Source organism: Saimiri boliviensis, chromosome 2 (genome assembly GCF_048565385.1).
Source record: "Saimiri boliviensis isolate mSaiBol1 chromosome 2, mSaiBol1.pri, whole genome shotgun sequence".
Lineage (NCBI taxonomy): Eukaryota > Metazoa > Chordata > Mammalia > Primates > Cebidae > Saimiri > Saimiri boliviensis.
The window spans coordinates 2,582,816-2,603,576 of record NC_133450.1 but is presented as its reverse complement, the minus strand read 5'-3'; the positions used below and the strand labels follow the sequence as shown (position 1 = coordinate 2,603,576).

The window sequence follows — 20,761 nt, the reverse complement described above, 5'->3', positions numbered from 1 at the left end:
AAGATTGTCTGAAAGCTTAATTATTTTGTGGGATGTTTAATTTGCAAGGATTTAAAGAGCATAGCAGTCCTTATGCTTTCAAAGTCAGTCAGTGGGCCATAAAAAACCATTGTTTTTAAAGACAAGGAGCATGATATACAAAAATAAGCATGTCCTATGCAATATTAACAGTTTGATATTAGATGTTAAGAAACATCTCAGAGTTATACACGAAGACACGGGTAACTCTGGAAATCTTTCCAAGTGGAGCAGAGGGAGGAACTGTACACAAGATAGTCCTGAAATTCCAACCAGTTCTGTCTACAATTCAGAAGCCAACCATACTCTGCAGAATACACAGAAGTCCATCAACAAGATGATACCAAGTGGCAAAGCTATGGAGATGAGATTTATACCATGCTCCCCCTGGTGCCAGTGACTAGGTGTGCAACAGAAACCCAAACTGTGTATTATGCTCATAACTTCATTTTCCTAACTGGTTAAATGGAAACAATACCTGAAACTTCCCAATTTCTTATATTTGAAAAAGATCTATGTACCTCTAATACTAAAAAAACAAAAAAACAAAAAAAGTATTTTAACTTTACATATTTTAAGATTAATATTCCACTTACCACCAGATACCACCACTTTGGCACCTGTTAGCTCTGGTCTATCACTTTTCGTTAATTTCTGGTCAAGCCACTCTGATATTCCTACTGGTGAAGTACTTGATGCTGCACACATTAATACATATAAAACAATGATTATGATTTCAAGTTCCACGACGATAATTATTTTTCAGAAAAACACACAAGTATATAATTCCATGAAATCAAAGTTTGTTATTTACTGTGAATTTTCTATGCTCCTAATTCATTCTCTCTGATTACGGAAAGACTTAACGAAACTAGATCCCAGCCTTTGCCACATTAGTTGTATTACTTGAGAACACATTTAATTCTCTGAGTCTGAACATGGAATAACTTTCTTTCTATAAGGTTTAAATAAGACACTGTATATGTTAGAGCATAACACCCTCTACACATTTACTATTATTACATTCTTCTGTTATATTGAATCACCCAAATATTATAATAGGAAACAGTGACAGGAGTAAAAAAGCTTAATATTAATAGATCCTCTGTCTCTTTACTTCCTTGATCTAACAAAGCAACTATCCTAGTACCAAAGATGATGTGAAGAAAGATGTAAGTTATATACATTTATTGTTTTTGGTCAAGCTTGGGAATATCATTTAAATTGAACTTTAAAATACTATGCATTAGAAATTTAAGCAGAGGTCATCTCTCTTGTTATTATACAGTCTATGAAAAAAATAAGAAACAGAACCAAAAAACTCCGAATGAACACTCACCCTTTTCTGAACTGCCACTACCGCCACTTGTTGCTGCAGCTTCAAAAGATGTTCCACGGACTGAAAACACTTTCACTTTCTCATCACACTTCACTGTACATACGGCATTTCCTGAAACATGCAATCTATTTTTAAAAAGCGACAACAAAAGGCAACAAAACTCGTATTCCTTTGATGCTTGGAATTTACTTCACAGACAAGGCAAGAAACAACTGTTGACTAGTCGTTTTCCAACTCTATTAAGTATAAGAAAAAGCGGAGCATAACAGTGAAGAAACATACCAATGACCCTAACAGTGGAAACATATCAATAGATACCTGTATAACCCTGGATGTCTTTAAAAGCAGGGCAAGTATTACCACACCTAGAAGGAGGAAACTGCAACAGGCAGCCACACTAAGAAAGCACACTATACCCCTAAAAGGAGTATGAACAAAGCTTCCCTCTCCAAAACAATACAATCAGTAACTCAAAACTGTAAGCTACAACAAGCTAATAAGAATGTAGCTATTATTCAAGCTAAAGGAGGAATATCTTGAAAACACAATGGGTCATAAAGAACAGGTATGGATGTGCCAAGATTTTGAGGATTTGAGACACCTGGGATTAGCTATCACAGTAACAGTAACCTAAACTTGACAAAATGTTTCCCACAAACATTATGTAAGATGAAAAGTCTGATTTGAGAATTAGCCATTTATACTGAAATATACGACTTTAATCAGAAAAAAAAAACGAAGAGTTCACTGCCTTCTCCAACCCCACTAGAGAGCACTGTGTTTAGGAAAACATCAAATAACTGAAGAGACAATGAAATGCAAATCTTTTTTTTTTTTTTTTTTTTTGCCTCAGACAGGGTCTTGCTCTGTTGCCCAGGCTAGAATGCTATGGCATGATCACAACTCACTATAGCCTCGACCATCTGGCTCAAGCAATCCTCCCACCTCAGCCTCCCAAGTATCTGACTACGGACACATGCCACCACGCCCAGCTAATTTTTTTTTTTTTTTTTGGAGATGGGGTCTTCTCAGGTTGCCTAGGACAGCCTCGAACTCCTGAGTTCAAGTAATCCTCTCACCTCAGCCTGCCAAAGTGCTGGGATTACAGGCATGAGTCACTGCAGCTGGCTGAAATGAATTTCTTAATGCAGATGGAAATGAGGTAGAAGCAGCAAAGACTGAGAATACTACTTTTTTTTTTAAGTTTTGCTTATCCAGGTGACATTTACAAAATATATTGAATACTGAATCTAATTTTTATTGACCACTAGGAAAATATCACTCCGCAAACTGAATGACCAGGCAGGAAAGCACTGTGCTTTCGATCCATCAGAGAGAATGCCATATCAAGGGTCCACCAGCAATTCTAGACTAAAATTTTCCTCAGAAACCTTTAAGATGGTCCACTTAAAGCAATTGTATGGCTTGATTTAAAATTCTACCTTCAAGATTAATTTATGCTTTTCACTAAAATTAAACATGTTGATTAATTATCTTCCTTGAGTACTCACCTGCATAAATAGTTCTCACAAATGTGTCAGGTGACTTGATTGCAATGATGTCAGAAATTGGGGCAACCTCAAGTTTGGCCGCTACTCTGGGCAAAAGGTTCTAAAAGCAAGATAAGCAGTGAGTTACGCACATACATAGTGATGAATGACTATAAATGATCAGTAACGACATGTTCTAAATACATATTCTGTAGAAACTTTAATTCAAATATTTTATAAGTCATGTGCACCTTTGGATATACAACTGCAAGCACGGGCTTTTGAATGGTCTTAGAGATTGAGTGCCTACCATTACTCTAACTACATTAAGAGTTTTATGAGTTTTACAGTATTAAGCCACCTTAATGCAATATGCTGAATTATGGAATATGAACTTTAATAAACATCAATTACCAAGTGTGACAGGTGTGGATTATTGAATTTAGATAAGGAAAGATATAAAAAATTTAGAAGAGTGGCAAAATCTCAAATACTGAAAGAGATTATGCTTGTATATATTTACTTAATGTATATACAAAAGTTCAAAGCAGACATTTCACCATTTGTTTAAATTGGTATTGCATTTAAAAAAAAAATAAGGCCAAGTACAGTGGCTCACACCCATAATCCAAGCACTTTGGGAGGCTGAGGCGGGCAGATCACTTGAGGCCAGGAGTTCAAGACCAGTCTGGCCAACATGATGAAACACTGTCTCTACTAAAAACACAGTAAATTAGCCGGGCATGGTGGTACATGCCTGTAGTCCCAGCTACTCAGGAGGCTAAGGCATGAAAATGAAAATTACTTGAATCTGAGAGGCAGAGGTTGCAGTGAGCTGAGATCACATCAATGCACTCCAGCCTGGGTGACAGAGCAAGAATCTGCCTAAAAAAAAATAAAAAAAAAAAAGGAAAAGAATACTACTAACCTGAAGAACAGCCTGTGCAGTACATATTTAAAAAGCAACTGAAATAGATGCATGTGCTAACTTTGTCCTCAGCAGCAGGAATCCTTAGGAAAGTCACAGCCTCCCATGTCTCAGTTACCTCTTCTTTTTTTTTTTTTTAAACAGGGTCTTATCCTGTTAAGTTGCAGTGGTGTGATCACAGCTCACTGTAACCTCAAACTCCTGGGCTCAAGAGATTATTCTGCCTCAGCCTCCTGAATAGCTAGGACTACAGGCACATACTACGGCACCCAGCTCGTTTGTTTAATGTTTTTTGTTTTTTTCTGTAGAGACAGGGTCTTGCTTTATGGTCCAGGCTGGTCTAGAATATCTGGCCTCAACTGATTCTCCTGCCTTGGCCTACCGAAGTGCCAGGATTACAGGCATGAGCCACCATGCCCATCCTGAAGCACCTACTTTAACTGGTTTAAAAACCAGATCTGTCAGTATTTAAAGCTTGCTTCAGTAAGTAACCCTCCTCCTGAACCACCTTCTTTAACTGTTCAGGAATTATTATTGGAATAGTTACTTGGCTGAACAGATGCTCTTTCAAATTTCATGTTATGCGGACTTTGCTTCTTTTTAAAGTTTATAACTTTCTAAATTGCTCAAAATTTAATGTCTTTTGTATTTTCATTATCCCTTGTTTTAACGTATCTTCAATAAATTTTACCATGGTGCTTAAAAGCATGTTTTCCTGAATTTGGTCTTCCATCTAAATGTCCTAAGGGTGAATGGTACACAAATATCTATCCTATTAAAAATATATCCCATCCAACAGGCTGCCTGCATGGTATCTGGGAAGGAAAAGCAATAACTATTATTGTGTTTCTGTGCACAAAAAAATGGCATATTTTTAAGTTCTAGCAGACAAGTATAAAATTAAGTGTTATCTCAAAACCACAGTTGGTGGTGGATTATCATACAGCAAATTGTATGGCTTCTTCTGATAGACGTTTCTCGTTCCAAACCCATTTACAGGCCACAGGACCAGCCACTATTATGTGACCCTTATTCTTGAAACTCCTATCTGTCACAACATAGCAATCATGGCCAGAGTACTAAAATCTAGCTAATGACAGACACCCTTTTGTGGTCTAACAATCTGTTAGGTGAACCGTCATCACAGAAAGAAATTCAAGGATCATGAAATTACTTAAATCATCCAATATAGAATCAAAGCGCAGAGACAGAATGGTCCACAAAGATTTTTTCGCCCATCAGATTGGGGGAAAAAATGTCAAAATGTATAGTACCAAGTGTTGACAATTAAGCAATAGGTATCAAAATGTTTAAAGCACATAGCTTTTGACTCCGTATTTCACTTCTACAATTCTATTGTAAATAAATTCCAGCCCATGTGTACTCAGATGCATGCGTAAGCATGTTTTCTTGCCACAAAGTATATAAATGCAAAAAATTGGAAATAAGTTAACTGTCCTTAGCTAAATATGAAATCTTATGCAGCCATAAAAAAAAGAGACAGAAAACATCATGAGCCAAAGTCATACTCTTTTTTTTTTGAGACAGGGTGTTGCTCTGTCACCCTGCAGTGCATGCTGGAATGCAGTGGCATGTTCTCAACTCATTGCAGCCTCAACCTTCTGGGTTCAAGCAATTCTCCCACCTCAGCCTCCCAAATAGCTGGGACCACAGGCATGCACCACCATATTCAGCTAATTTTTTTTTCTTTTCTTTTTTTTTTTTCTTTTTTTGTAGAGATGAGATCTCACTGTATTGCCCAGGCTGGTCGAGAACTCCTGGGCTCAATCTTCCAAAAGTGCTGGGATTACAGGCGTCAGCCACCATACCCTGCCCAAGTCACACTTTTAAGTAAAAGCTACTAGTCACAAAACAATTCACGCCATATTATTCCATTTTAGAAGTAAAAAATATATAGCTGTACATGTACTGTAATTTAAAAATCCATAGAAAGAGTCCTAAAAGAATGTACAATTGTTAACAGCTATACTCCTAAAGAGGGAAGGGTGAGTCGGGAATAAGAAAGCAGGACTCTGATACCTTGCTCTGCATACTGCTGTACTACATGCATTCTTCCTAATAAGGATGTATTTGTGTACATCTTATTTTTTTATTTTATTTTATTTTTTTTGAGAAGGAGTCTCACTCTGTCACCCAGGCTGGAGTGCAGTGGTGCCATTGGCTCACTGCAACCTCTGCCTCCTGGGTTCAAGCAATTCTCTGCCTCAGCCTCCCAGGTAGCTGGGATTACAGGCGCCCACCACCACCCCCGGCTATATTTTGTATTTTTAGTAGAAACAGCGTTTCACCATCATGGCCAGGCTGGTCTTGAACTCCTGACCTCATGAGCCACCAGCCTCAGCCTCCCAAAGTGCTGGGATTACAGGCGTGAGCTACCACACCCAGCCCAGATTACAGCTTTACCTTAAGGATATCTTCAACCACCACACAGCCCTTTCCAGATTCCCCACGTAGATAAAATTTGGTTTTTCTAGATATCCATCAGCCGCCCAAATAAAGCATCTCTTAAAATGGGCTGCTAATACAAATGACTCTCGCTCATTCGCTCTCTCTCTCTCTCACATGCAAACAGAGTTCAGCATTACTTTTAAATACAGATAATTTTTAAATAATGGCCTAATTAGAGTTTTCTCCACAACACAATTTGAAAACCTGGAAATGGTAGTTTAAACAAAAAATTACGACAAAATCTTGAAAGAATAGATTTTAGCAAAACTACCACATAAATTCAGATAAATCCAGATTGGCTAAACAGTCTGGTGTACACTTTCAGCACAATGAAATCTAATCCTTTCAAGTAGTGACATCAGATTCCACATTCTCAATCTTCTCACCTTTCCGAAAGCAGATGCTCCAGCACAGATGTGCGTGTAATTGAATTGCTTCTGAGTTGCCAAAATCAATGGTGTCAGTTCCTCTGAGAATTAAACACATTTGATAAAAAACATTTTGGAATATTTTCATATTCATATATTCAAACAGAATTTAGACACCATATTTTTTCCACTGAAAAGGCTTACCTGGAAGTAGGCCTTTGTACGCATCATGCTGAGCCACCAGAACCTTTCCTACGCCTGCTACTTTACAGAGATCTTGTGCCACCTGTGATTAAAGATAAGTTCCTAATTATCCATCTATCAGAAATATACAAATAAAGCCATCACTATAAATATTAACAGATCATAAAATCTTAATGGCCAACTGTAAAAATTACTCTTATTAGCAAAAGGGGCACTTAAGAATTTAAATATATTCCAGGCAGGAACAGTGGCTCACACCTGTAATACTACCACTTCAGAAGGCTGAGGCAGGCGGATTACCTGAGGTCAGGAGTTGGCATGGCGAAACTCCATCTCTACTAAAAATACAAAAATTAGCTGCACATGGTGGCAGGTACCTGCAGTCCCAGCTACTCGAGAGGCTGAGGCAAGGGAATCGTTTGAACCCAGAAGGCGGAGGTTGCAGTGAGCCAAGATTGCGCCACTTCACTCCAGCCTGTGCAGAAAAGCAAAACTCCATCTCAAAAAAAAGAATTAAAATATATTCCTTAACAAAGAAAATCTAATGCCAATTGATCTTACTACTGACTGACCTTACACTGTCCCACTAACCAAGCATTTCAAACAAAAATTCCTGCATTCAAAAAGAAAAGTGCTAATTGACAAACCAAAATCAACATGGCTCTTTATTCAAATTTAGTTATAAATTGTGCTTTTCTCTTTAGTCCAGTCCAAGTGTAAATTCAGTATCTTGGAACGGTGAAAATGAAGTTATCTTAGTAATATCCCATTGTCAACACTGAGTTCCTGCCCACATACATATATTTATCTATGACAAAGCAAAATATTGCTATTTTAATTCTTCCTTTTTCCTCTTTGGAATCAGAATGGGGTTCTGAGAAAGCTTTTTGATCACTCAGATTTTCTATATTCAGAAGGTAATTAGATTTCTCCTTTTTAAGTCTCTTTATTACATCGTGGCTGGTTTCCGCTTTAGCAAAATCGTATCAGTCATATTATCATCTTCTGTCTCCTTTTTACCCCAAACTGATTCATTGATTCACTGATGAGTAGGATTAAAAGGCTGTGCCTTCTGCCACCCTCACGTGGACTGTTAGCTTGCAACAACATTCACTGAAGAAAGGACGCAGGGCAAAAACCCTCTGCTAAGCCAGGTGTTCACCGGCACACCATTTCATACCACAGGGGCCTGCACTGTGAATGCAGCTGCATTTAGCTTCTCAAACTTTAAGAGAATTTCCAATTGAGAAACCCAGTTAATTGCAATGTAGCTGCACAGCAACCTGGGATAGAAAATGGGACAGAATTTTCCCATTGAAATTATCTTGTTTTTACTGGCAAAAACTGCTGACATTATACAGAAGAATAACTTGCTGTTTATGACAAATGGCTGAATAAAATGGTATAAAACTGAACTGTATTAACAATCTTTATACAGGTACTGATTGTTTTCTTTAAAATTAGAACATGACAGGTTAAGATTGAAACTGAGTACAAAGATAATTTCTATTTTGATTTTTCTCAAAGTAGTATAAAGCATCAAAATATTTTTAAAGTATTATTACAATAATTATTTTAAATCGCAGCAAAACAAACAACAAATCAAAATTCCCATATATCCAAAAACGGGGCAACCAAAAAGATAGTTTAGCCATCACATACCGTGGCTAATACATAAATATAAAAAGATAGCTTAGCCACCACATATCATACATTGTGGCTGTATCAACTATGTAAGATTCTATAGTTGTTAGCAGGAATCAGGTAAAGAAATCCACATAACTAATCATAAACCCACCAGAATATGTTCAATACATCAATTTAACGTAAAAAATTAGAAGCAATACCAGCAGTATGAACTTGCATTATCACATGCTCTGCATTTTTTCAAAATATATTTTTTGAGACAGAGTCTCATTCTGTCACGCAGGCTGGAGTGCAGTGGCACGATCTCTGCTTATTGCAACCTCTGCCACCCAGGTTCCAGTGGTCCTCCTGCCTCAGCCTTCTGAGTAGCTGGGACTGCAGGCACGCACCACCACGCCCGGCTAATTTTTGTATTTTTAGTAGAGACACGGTTTTGCCATGTTGCCCAGGCTGGTCTCAAACACCTTACCTCAAGTGATCCACCCACCTCAGCCTCCCAAAGTGCTGGGATTAAAGGCATGAGCCACCATGCCCGGCCAGCAGCAATTATTTAATAAAACATAAAATCCTCAAAACGTACTCCCTCCAGATTTACTCCTCTGTGAAGTTTAAGCCCCCAACTACACACTCAGCAACTCCTATACCATGTGAGAGGGAACTGGTGGCTCAAGCTGTGTAAGCTTAACTGGAAGCACTCATCTACACTGCAGCCCACTGGCACAGCACCTTTCCAGAGGGTTGGTGTCCCAAGCTCTTATCATCTGATTTCTACAATAACAACAAAAAAGCATCTTTTAGTACCAGCTAGGGTTTGGAAAGAATAGCACTTAACATTCAAATTCTTCTACCAATTAAAAATTAACATCCATAATACTTTGTCCAGATTTACCACTTTCAGGAATTAGAAGCAATTAGCAAGTATATTCATCAACACAAAAAAGGGATCAGCTATTAACCTCTAAGGGGGACTCAAATATTATCATTCTACTTGGTACCTGATGGCACATGATGGTGCCAACGGAACTAAATCAAGTATTCTACCTCATTTCAAAAGATAAAATGCTTAGTGAGCAAACCTTTTAGTTCCTCTTGCACACATGGTAATGGTTGTGACACTGGCCATTTAATGAGGATTAGAGCCCAGTTTGGGTTACAGTCCTCAGCATAATTCTCTGTTGCCATCTTTTCCTGTCTCTTAATGGAGATTATATTTGCTATGGCTGACCTGAAAAATTTCTCACCTTGTCACATTTGGTTCCAGCTACTAAGCAGGACACTTCACCTCCAAGACGTTTGGCTGCGGTAATGGTATTTAAAGTAATGGGTGCTAGGGAATCATTTGCATGTTCAGCTATTACCAGCGTACTCTGAAATCGTAGCAGTGAGGCCTAGAAAGAGAAAAGAGGGGAACAAAGTAAAGAATGTTATCACAGGTTTTTTCTACTTTGTTAAGCACATACGCTTTTAAAAAAAACTATTCTGTACACAATACTGTTCTATAAATTTGTTTCTAAAATACTTGTTCAATAGCAAAAATCTAGCAATTTGGGTCTATCACTGTACTACTAATGTTCTTACCTAATAAAAATAAGAACGCAAATTAGCCTTCTATTGTTATGAAAAATGCTAATTACTTCAAAACAACCTTCCCACTAATCTACATCTGATAAGAAACTACTATATAACTAAATGTAAATTCCTTAGACAGAACATATTAACTACCTAACTAGGAACTGGATAAATTCTACTACCAATTACATTTGGTTACATACTGTACTAAGAAGTACAGTATAATCAGAAATAATGGGTTTGAAATCAGTCACCAAAGTTGATGCCTATTGCTTCAGTCAAAATGCATTCAATTCCAAAATAACTGATAATGGATATATGTTTTTAAAATATGACACTAAACAGCAATTTTTCCAGGTTCTGACTGTTCAAATATGCTTCTGAATTCAAAAGAAGCAGCATGCAGACAGTATCTTGGAACCACCGAATATCCAGCCCTATCTAATTCAGACTATTCGTTCATGGTCATGTGGAATAATTTCAAACACAAAGATGAACAAGAATGGTCCCTGTGCTCAAATATTTCACAGGAAATTAGACTTGTTCACACACAAACAATTATAAAAGAGAACAGGGCTTCTTAAATAACGAAGAGCTCCAAAATGTTGAAGGCTACAGATCATGAAATAGAAGAAAGGAAAGAAGTTCAGGTGTTCCTATCACGTGAGAAGATGAAGAATGGCATCACAGGCATGAGGAAAAAGAAAATCCTGGAACGATTCTTGTGGAAAATAGAAAATAAAAATGAGAAAAAGAGGAACTATGGATCAAATAGCATGACTGTGTGGCTTAATTCAGCAATAACCTTAAGCTGTGGAGTTGGAGTGAAGAAAGCACAGCATGAAGTTTACCCAGAGTTGGAAACTTACAAGGAGGGTATGAATTGAAGGGAAGTCAGGACAATTCCTGGAATGAAATGAAAGTCCTTAGAAAGCAAATACCATGCCTGCTCATATTTTGTATTCCCAGAATCAAGGGCAAACATCTTTTCCAACATACATCTGTAGAATTAATTATGTGGTACCCTTTCTTTTTTTATTGGAAGAGCACCATATTTTGGAATAAGACCCAGCGGTATAATTTATTATTTAAATCACATTTCACAAGAATTGCCAGTAACAAGCTATTTATTACCAATATATATCAGACATCATATTTTTGATTATGTTTCACATATCATTTATAATAAAAATTATGAGATTTCCATCACCATTTGAAGAATAAATCCAAGATTTGGTGGCAGAAGGCCCATATTTGCTGTAAATTATAGTTCTATCGTAAGATAAATTAAGTAGTTATCCTAAGGAACTATTGAGCTTTTAGAACTTCCAATTGGAGATTATATATAATTTTTTAAAGATTTATCAAAATTAGATTTATAAGCATAAACAACAACAAAGAATGTATTTAAGAACCCACTCACTCAGACCATCTATCTGATCTATTTTTACTAAGCATCATATGCATTATGAAGGTACTCTATTTTATTGACTCCTTTATAATTTTTAAAATATTAAACTTCCTTCTAATTCAATGTTTTACATTCCATTTCTCAGATACCACCCAGAGAGAAGCTACAGTATCTAGGCATGGTTGTGTGGAACCTAGAGCAGAAGAAATTGGCCTGCAACCTTTAAAATGTTATTCTATAATCTAAAGCCCATCTGCAAATTTAGGAGGATGAATCAGATTAAAGATTGGGTTTTTTTTTTTTTGAGACAGTTTCCCTCTGTTACCCAGGCTAAAGCGCAGCGGCATGCTCTTGGTTCACTGCAACCTCCACCTCCAGGGCAATACTCCTGCCTCAGCCTTCCAAGTAGCTGGAACTACAGGCATATACTACCACACCCAGCTAATTTTTGTATTTTTAGTAGAGACTGGAGTTTTACCACGTTGGCCAGTCTGGCCCTAAACTCCTGACCTCAAATGATCTGCCTGCCTCAGCCTCCCAAAGTTCTGGGATTACAGGCATGAGCCACCATGCCCAGCCAAGATTAGAAATTTTAAAACTGTATCTATAGAAGGGTTCTAGGAAGCTATCTCAGGAGCCACCACACTGGATAAGGTAGGAACTAGACATGTACAGGTGCTAGAATGCTCCCTACCCGACTTTGCTTTAACCAGATTAATTTAACCAACATTGGTATGGCACTGTACGAAGCAGTTTTATATGTAGTATCTTATTTAAAACTCTTAGAACGTCTATGATGGAGGTTCTAGTATTACTCTGACTTCACAGATGAGGAAACTGGAGCTTAGCAGCTACACAGGTAGGAAGCAGAGTCAGGTTATTCTAAGTCCAGGTAGTCTGACTCCAGAATTTGAGTTCCTAATTACCACTGCACATCAAAGCACCATCATTTTTAGCTGTTTTATACATGGGTCATTCCTGTAAGAGTTCATTTGGCAAACATTCTCATGCTTAAAAAAAAAATAGCACTGGTCAAAAAGAAAAATATGATCTCAAAAGACCTCTTTTCCTGCTCTAAAAATTCTGTAGTAGAAGAGTAGTATAGAACATGACTAAAGAGTAAAAAAGTACATGTCCATTACTGAAAAGGTTTTAAAGGAAACAAATTTTCATTTTATTATTTTATAACCCATTGCCTCTCTACACTTTAGGATCGATCCTCTTTTAACAGTAGTTATGGGAGGAAAAGGAGCCAAAATCTTAAACATTTCAAGATAAAGACTGAAATAATTAATGAGGTAATTGCCTCAAAAGGAATCTCAATCTCTTCAAACACTGCTATTTAAATAAAAATTAACTATGCAGGCCCATGCCACCCATAAATTCTCAGTCGCCAGCCTTACCTGGGCCCTCAAAACTGCCTGGCAATGCTGTCACGACTTCCTTGTTGGCACTTGCACTTACCCTCCACAGCAATGATTTCAAATATTCTCTCCTGATGTTTCTCTTCTTTTTCTTTTTTTGGAAACAAAGTCTCCCTCTATTACCCAGTACTGAGTACAGTGGCACAATCATAGCACTCTGCAGCCTCAACCTCCCAGGCTCAAGCGTTCCTCCCATCTCAGCTTCCCAAGTCGCTAGGACCACAGGTACACACCACCATGTCCAGCCAATCATTTATTCATTTTTTGTAGAGACAGGGTCTTGCTATGTTGCCGGGGCTGGTCTTGAACTCCTGGGCTCAAACGACCCTCCCAGCTTGGTCTCCCAAAGTGCTGGGGTTACAGGCATGAGCCACCGTGCCTGCCTCCTGATGTTTCTTAAACCACCAACACATTCTGCCCCCTACTCTTAGAAGGCAGCCTCACCTCCTACTTCACAATGACAACTGGAGCCATCAGAGGGGACCTGCTTTCCTTTCCTGATATTCAACATAGAAATTCACGTCCCTGCCCTATCACAATTCCTGTCCTTGCTCTATCACAATGGAAGCTGCTGTGGGTCCTTTCTCCTGGGTCTGATCCCTTTGTCTGGGATCCAGATTCCACTTTCATGAATCCACTCAGAGACTTTCTGTAATCTGCACTTCCCAGTAATGTCTCCAGCTTCTCCCTTTACCCTGGTTCCTTCTCACCAACATTTAAACATGATTGAGGCTCTCCCTGTTCTCAGCAATCCCACTAAAAAGCCACAACCCCACATTCCACTCTAGCTTCTCTAATTCCTCATTCTCATTCACTCCTCAATTATTTGCATCTGGTTTCTGCCCTCACCCAAATTACCAACAGACCCTTTTCAGGTTTTACCTTACTTGTTATCTCGGCAATGTTTGAAGTTACTGACTACTCCCTTCTGCTTTCCACAGCTTAATTTAACCCCTATAGAAAATGACTCAAATATTTTATATATATATAAATCACAAATAGGGTTCAAATCTCTTTCCTAAGTGCTAGACTTATAATTACATTATATCGGTATATATAAGTGCTTAACTTGCCTGTCTCATCAAACACTTTCCAACTCAGCAAATTCAAACAAATTCAAACCTTAACTCATGTTCTCGCTGTTTCTCCAACCCCTTCCCCATACTGCTTCTTCTCCAGACTTCAAGCTGCCCAAACCACGATCAGAGAACTACCTCTGGGTTTTTTCTCAACCTTACATCTAACCAACCATTAAAGTCATAACAATTCTTCCTTCTAAAGAGAGCTACTCCTAAATCCATTCACTGTCTCCATCATCGATGCCAATACCCTAGTGCAGGTCATTATCCTTCTACTCTAATACCACAACAGTCTCCCAAGCCAGCTTGTCTCGAACTCCAATTCTGCTTCCCTCCAATCCATGTCTCTCGGTGATCTTTCCCTGACACAAATCTAGCATGTTATCCTTCCCCGCTTAAAACACTGCCATTGCTTCCTGCCCACTCTGGTTATGGTAAACTAGACTCCTTCGGTTGGTTTATCACGCGTTTATTTTATGGCCTGATCTACCTCCCGAACCATATACCCCTCACTCCATTTATGCCTTATTTTCAGATATTGGAACTTGCCCTGCTCTCTCACGACGTCCAGGCTTCCCACATGTTGCTCCCTCTGCCTAGAGGACCTCTTCCCCTGTTGCCCAACTAACTTCCAATTAATCATCCTTAGGTTTTCTGCTGAAAGGCCAATTCCTCCAAAAAGCCTTAGTACGGTTGTGGTGGTAAAGAGTACAGGCTTTGGAGCCACCTTGCCTGGGTTTGAATCCTACCTCCACCATAACTTTTCAGTACCTCAGTTCTCTGATTGTAAAATGGAGATGATGATAATAATACTAATATCTCAGACTTGTTGTGAGGATTAAATTAATAAATGTAAAGCTCTTGGAATGATGTCTGGAATACATTAAATCCTCAGCAACTGTTAGTTGTACATAAAAGCCTTCTCTGGGCCTTCTTGGGCTAGTTAGCTTTGCTAGCACCAACATGGCACCCTGTAATTGCCTTTATTACAGCCATTATCACACCTGACTACATTCACCTGGTTGTCTTGTCTTACCCCTTTGATATTGAGTACAGGAGCAATGTCTGATATTTTTTTTACCACTATAACCCTAGACTCTTGTTCAGCACAGAGTTGATGCCTAATAAGTGAACTGAACATTCTTTTTAAAAAAAAAACTCATCATCAGCCAGGCGTGGTGGCTCACACCTATAATCCCAGCAATTTGGGATGCCAAGGCCGGTGGATCACCTGAGATCAGGAGTTCGAGACCAGCCTGGCCAGAAGAGTGAAACCTGTTTCTACTAAAAATACAAAAATTAGCCAGGCATGGTGGCATACGCCATAGTCCCAGCTACTCGAGAGGCTGAGGCCTAAGAATCATTTGAACCCTGGGGGCAGAAGTTGCAGTGACCTGAAATCCGTTGCTGCACTCCAGCCTGGGCAACAGAGTGAGACTCCATCTCAAAAAAATTAAAAAACAAAAAGCCTCTTTATCAAAAGAATGAGAAGACAAAGACAAGCCATAGACTGGGAAAAAGACATATCTGATAAAGGTACAGTATCTAAAATATATAAAGAACTCTTAAAACTCAACATAAGAAATGAACAACCTGATTTAAACATGGGGGAAGGATCTGAATGTACCTCACCAAAGAAGATACACAGATAGTCAAGAAGCTTATGAAAAGATGTTCGACATCAAGATGCCCACTAGAAAATTGTCAATTAAAATGAGATACCACTACACACTTATCAGAATGGTAAAAAACCAAAACGCTAACAAATGCTGTTAAGGATGTGTATATTATAATGGTAGATACCTGTCATTATACATTTGTCCAAACCCACAGAAGGTTACAACATAAAGAGTGAATCCTAATGTAATCTATAGACTCTGGGCAATGCTGATGTCAATGTAAATTCATTAATTATAACAAATGGACAACTCTGGGACTATATGTTGACAGTGGAGGAGGTTGTAGGTGTGTGGACCAGGGGGACTCTCTGTACTTTCCACTGGATTTTACTGTGAACCTAAAATTGCTCTAAGAAATAAAGCCTATTTTCAAAAAATTTTATTTTTAGAGACAGTGTCTTGCTATGTTGCCCAGGCTGGCCTCCAACTCCTGGGCTCAAATGATCCTCCTGCCTCAGCCTCCTGAGTAGCTAGGACTACAGGTGTGTACTACCACACAGGCTAAAGTCTATTTAAAAAAACAAACAAACAAAAAAAACTTTCTGCCAGGCACGGTGGCTCATGCCTATAATCCCAGCACTTTAGGAAGTCAAGGCGGGTGGATCACCTGAGGACAGGAGTTTAAGACTAGCCTAGCCAACATGGTGAAACCCTGTCTCTACTAAAAATACAAAACAATTAGCTGTGTGTGGTGGCACATGCTTGTAATCCCAGCTCCTTGGGAGGCTAAGGTTGGAGAATCACTTGAACCTGGGAGGTGGAGGTGGCAGTGAGCTGAGATCATAACACTGTACTCCAGCCTGGATGACAGAGCTGGGGACTGTGTCTCAAATAAAAAAAAACAAAAAAACAAAAAAAAAACCACTTTCCGTTGCAGATTATCATTCTTTTTATAATGCTACTCTATACACTGAGCTATAAAAAGCAATTTTAAGAGTCTAAATCAACCATCCTCCAATGTTGCTTACTAAACCATGGAGAATTACTTGATTTACTATTTTCTTAATTCTTCCACGAATGAACATAGCTAAGGCCATTCTAGACACAAAGGTGAGACATTCATTCATTACACAGAATGGATGTTTATAAATGTTTGTTGTCACCTTACATTTGTATCTTCCTCTTGTGTGTGCAGGTATGGGTATGCATAGGAAGTTTACTGGGGAGTACTTATGGGAACCACATCCATAAGCGATCAAGGAGCAGGACTGGGCAATGGGAGAAGCTGAACTGTAATACCCCAAAGCAGTCACAACAAAGATCTCAGCTGATCCCAAGAGAGCCCTGGAGCTGGGACGCTCCTTAAAGAGCTGTCAGTCACTGAAGCAAGGGCTCTGTAGCGCTTCCTTTTCACAGAAAGTCCAGTTACTCCAGGACTATTTTTTCTTGATTTCCAGGGCCCCTTCAGCACATTTCCCTTTACGTTAGACAGAATCCACATGAACACTTTTTTAAATTTTGAATAATCAAACTAATGCGACTGATGCTTTCATCTGTTTCTAGTTTAACCCTGGAAATGCCATATGAAAAGAACTAAGGAGGAGACATCACGCTACTGGACTTCATACTGTATTACAAGGCTACAGTAACCAAAACAGTATGGTACTGGTACAAAAACTGACATACACAACCTAACAAGTTAGAGGACACAGAAATAAGGCCATACACCCACAACCATCTGATCTTTAATAAAGGCAATAATAACAAGTAATGGGGAAAAGACTCTCCATTCTATAAATGGTGCTGGGATAACTGGCTAGCCATATGCAGAAGATTGAAACTGGACTCCTACCTTTTACCATATACAAAAATTCACTGAAAAGGGATTAAAGATTTAAAGGTAGACTGGGTACAGTGGGTCACACCTGTAATCCCAGCACTTTGGGAGGCCAAGGCAGGTGGATCATCTGAGGTCAAGAGTTTGAGACCAGCCTGACGAACACAGTGAAACCCCATCTCTGCTAAAATTACAAAAATTAGCTGGGCATGGTAGTAGGTGCCCATAATCCCAGCTATTCGGGAAGCTAAGGAAGGAGACTCGCTTGAACCCAGGAGGTGGAGGTTGCAGTGAGCCAAGATTGCACCACTGCACTCCAGCCTGGGTGACAAAGCCAGACTCCATTTCAAAAAAAAAAAAAAAAAGTAAGACCTCAAACCATAAAAATGCAAGAAGAAAACCTAGGAATGCCGTTCTGGACATAGGCCTTGGCAAAGATTTCATTACAAACATTCCAAAAGCAATTGCAACAAAGATAAAAATTTACAAGTGAGGCCTAATTAAACTAAAGAGCTCTGCACAGCCAAATAAACAACAAAGTAAACAGACAACCTATAGAATGGTAAAATTTGCAAACTATGCATCTGACAAATGTCTAATAACCAGAATCTATAAGGAACTTAAATCAACAAGCAAAAAACAAACAAGCCTATTAAAGAATGGACAATTGAGATCAACAAACACTTCTCATATGTGGCTAACAAGCATATAAAAATGCTCAACATAACTAACCATTAGAGAAATGCAAATAAGAATCACAATGAGACATCTCACACCAGTCAGAATGGCTACTATTTAAAAGTCAAAAAACAACAGATGCTGGCGAGGCTGCAGAGAAAAGGGAATGCAAATTAGTTCAGCCACTGTGGAAAGCAATGTGATTTCTCAAAGAACTGAAAACAGAACTGCCACTGGACCCGGCAATCCCATAATTGGGTATACACCCAAAGGTGTATCAACCATTCTACCATAAAGACACATACATGTGCACGTTCATGGCAGCACTAGTCACAATAGCAAAGACATGGAATCAACCTATATGCCCATGCAGAGGGTGGACTGGGTAAAGAAAATGTGGTATATATACACCTTGGAATACTGCACAGCCATTAAAAAGAATGGATCAGGTCCTTTAGAGCAACATGGATGGTGCTGAAAGCCATTATCCTAAGTGAATTAATGCAGGAACAGAAAACCAAACATGGAATGTTCTCTCTTGTAAGTAGCAGCCAAACATCGAGTACATGTGTATACAAAGAAGGGAACAATAGATACCTGGGCCAATTTGAGGGTGGAGGGTGGGAATCAAAAAACTACCTATTGGGTACTATGTTCATTACCTGGTTGGCAAAATAATCTGTAAATCAAACACCCCAGACACATGATTTACTCATGTAATAAATCTGCACAGACACCCTGCAAACCTAAAATAAAATTGGCCCAGGAGTTTGAGACCAGCCTGGGCAACATGGTGAGATCGTTTCTACAAAAAATAATAAAAAATTAGCCAAATGTGGTGGCACATTCCTGCAGTCTCAGCTACTTGGGAGGCTGAGATGGAAGGATCACTTAAGCCCAGAGGTTGAGGCTCCAGTGAGTCAAGATCACAACACTGCACTCCAGCCGGGGTAACAGACTAAGACCCTATCTCTTAAAAAAAAAGTTGGAAAAAAAATGTCTAATAAGAACACATATGATATACAGAGTTAAAGTAATGATAAGTGATTTAAGATAGACAAAACTAAAAAATGATGTTTTTATTTAAAGAAAACCCTTCACGCTGTTATTACTCAATAACAATATAAAGGCACCTCAGTGTGCAAACATAATTTCACAGATACCCTTTCAGTGTTTTCCAGTCCTCTAACTAGATTAAACCTCTCCCAAATAGCCTCTATGTTCTTTCTGTAACAATGATCACACTTAAAATAACATGTTTCTGGCTGGGCGTGGTGGCTCACACCTGTAATCCCAGTACTTTGGGAGGCCAAGGCAGGTGGATCACCTGAGGTCAGGAGTTCAAGACCAGCCTCACCAACATGGAGAAATCCCATCTCTACTAAAAATATAAAATTAGCCGGGTGTAGTGGCTGGCACCTGTAATCCCAGCTACTTGAAAGACTGAGGCTAAGGCAGGAGAATTACGTCAAACCAGGAGGCGGAGGTTGTGGTGAACCGAGATCGCACCACTGCACTTCAGCCTGGGCAACAATTGCAAAACTCCATCTCTAAATAAATAAATAAAGTGTTTCTTCCTCAATCTGCTTGCATCACAGGGACAGGGACTAGGTCTCTCTTGTTTTCCACTGTGAACTTGGTATCTCTGGCATACAGCTGGTACTCAATGAATATTTAGTAACTAAATGAAAACTTTTCTTAAAATAATAAAAAACTAAAAAGCAACTGTTTCCTCATTGATAATGTAATCATTTAAATATGTATAAGGGTAGCTAAACAGTATATAAACTGTTATATTACTAAAACAGACACCCCGTCTTATTTTTAGAGAAGTTCTCTATACTCTGACTAGACTTGGTTGCAAATAGCAAACTATGAAGTTTTCTTTCTCATGCCAGACACACACCCATATAAAGCTGACTGCCCTTTATGAGACAGTACACTTCTTATGGGCAGAGTTTAAAGAGGTTATCACCCTCTCTGGACCCTTTAAAGCCAAACTTCTTGAAAATAATTTCCACAGAGATCAACTCCACTATCTCACCTCCCATTTTCTCAATTATTCACTCAAACCGGCTTTTACTTCCACAACACTGAATCCAATCCTTCCAAAGTCACCAAAAAGTTCATTACAGCTAAGTCCAACGAACACATGTTGGTCCTTCTCTTATTCAACCTCAATAGTTTTTGGGTTTTTTTGGATGGGGTGTGGTGTTTGAGATTGGGTCTTGCTTGCTATGTTGCCCTGGCTGGTCTCCTGAACTCAAGTGATCCTCCTGCCTCAGCCACCTGAGTAGCTGTGACTACAGGCATATGAAACTGTGCCCAGCATCAGCTTCATTTTTGAAATTGCTTTTACTTTTCAGTTTTTTAGAGTTCTTGCTATGACTTGAACTGTATATTCACATAGTAAACTACCACAGATGCTAAAAGAAGCAGGGGGGGGAAAAAGCTGAAATCTCCATACTTTCTCTTACAAACCTACTTACAACCTCAAGGAGTAAGAATGATTTTAACCTATACCGCCGCCCCAATCATCTTTGGAAATCAGGTGTAAAAAGGGTATGGGGGAAGGGTGGAGTTTACTTCTTAATTAAAAAAATAAATAAAATGGCAAGAATACGCTATAAAGTCTTTCCAAGTCACACCCAAATGGATAAATAATATATAATTAAGGTCAC

At 38.8% G+C, this 20,761-nt stretch overlaps 1 protein-coding gene across 1 annotated transcript in view; it reads right to left on the bottom strand.

The window, feature by feature from the left end:
• ETFA (electron transfer flavoprotein subunit alpha) overlaps positions 1–20,761 on the bottom strand; it is an 84,775-nt gene that overhangs the window by 59,200 nt on the left and 4,814 nt on the right. Inside the window, exons 2-7 of the mRNA XM_010330842.3 lie at positions 9,705–9,851; positions 6,817–6,898; positions 6,631–6,713; positions 2,869–2,968; positions 1,358–1,468; positions 615–716 (exon numbers count right to left, since the gene is read on the bottom strand). Coding sequence (XP_010329144.2) covers positions 615–716; positions 1,358–1,468; positions 2,869–2,968; positions 6,631–6,713; positions 6,817–6,898; positions 9,705–9,851 — 625 coding nt within the window. The remainder of the gene's footprint in view (positions 1–614; positions 717–1,357; positions 1,469–2,868; positions 2,969–6,630; positions 6,714–6,816; positions 6,899–9,704; positions 9,852–20,761) is intronic.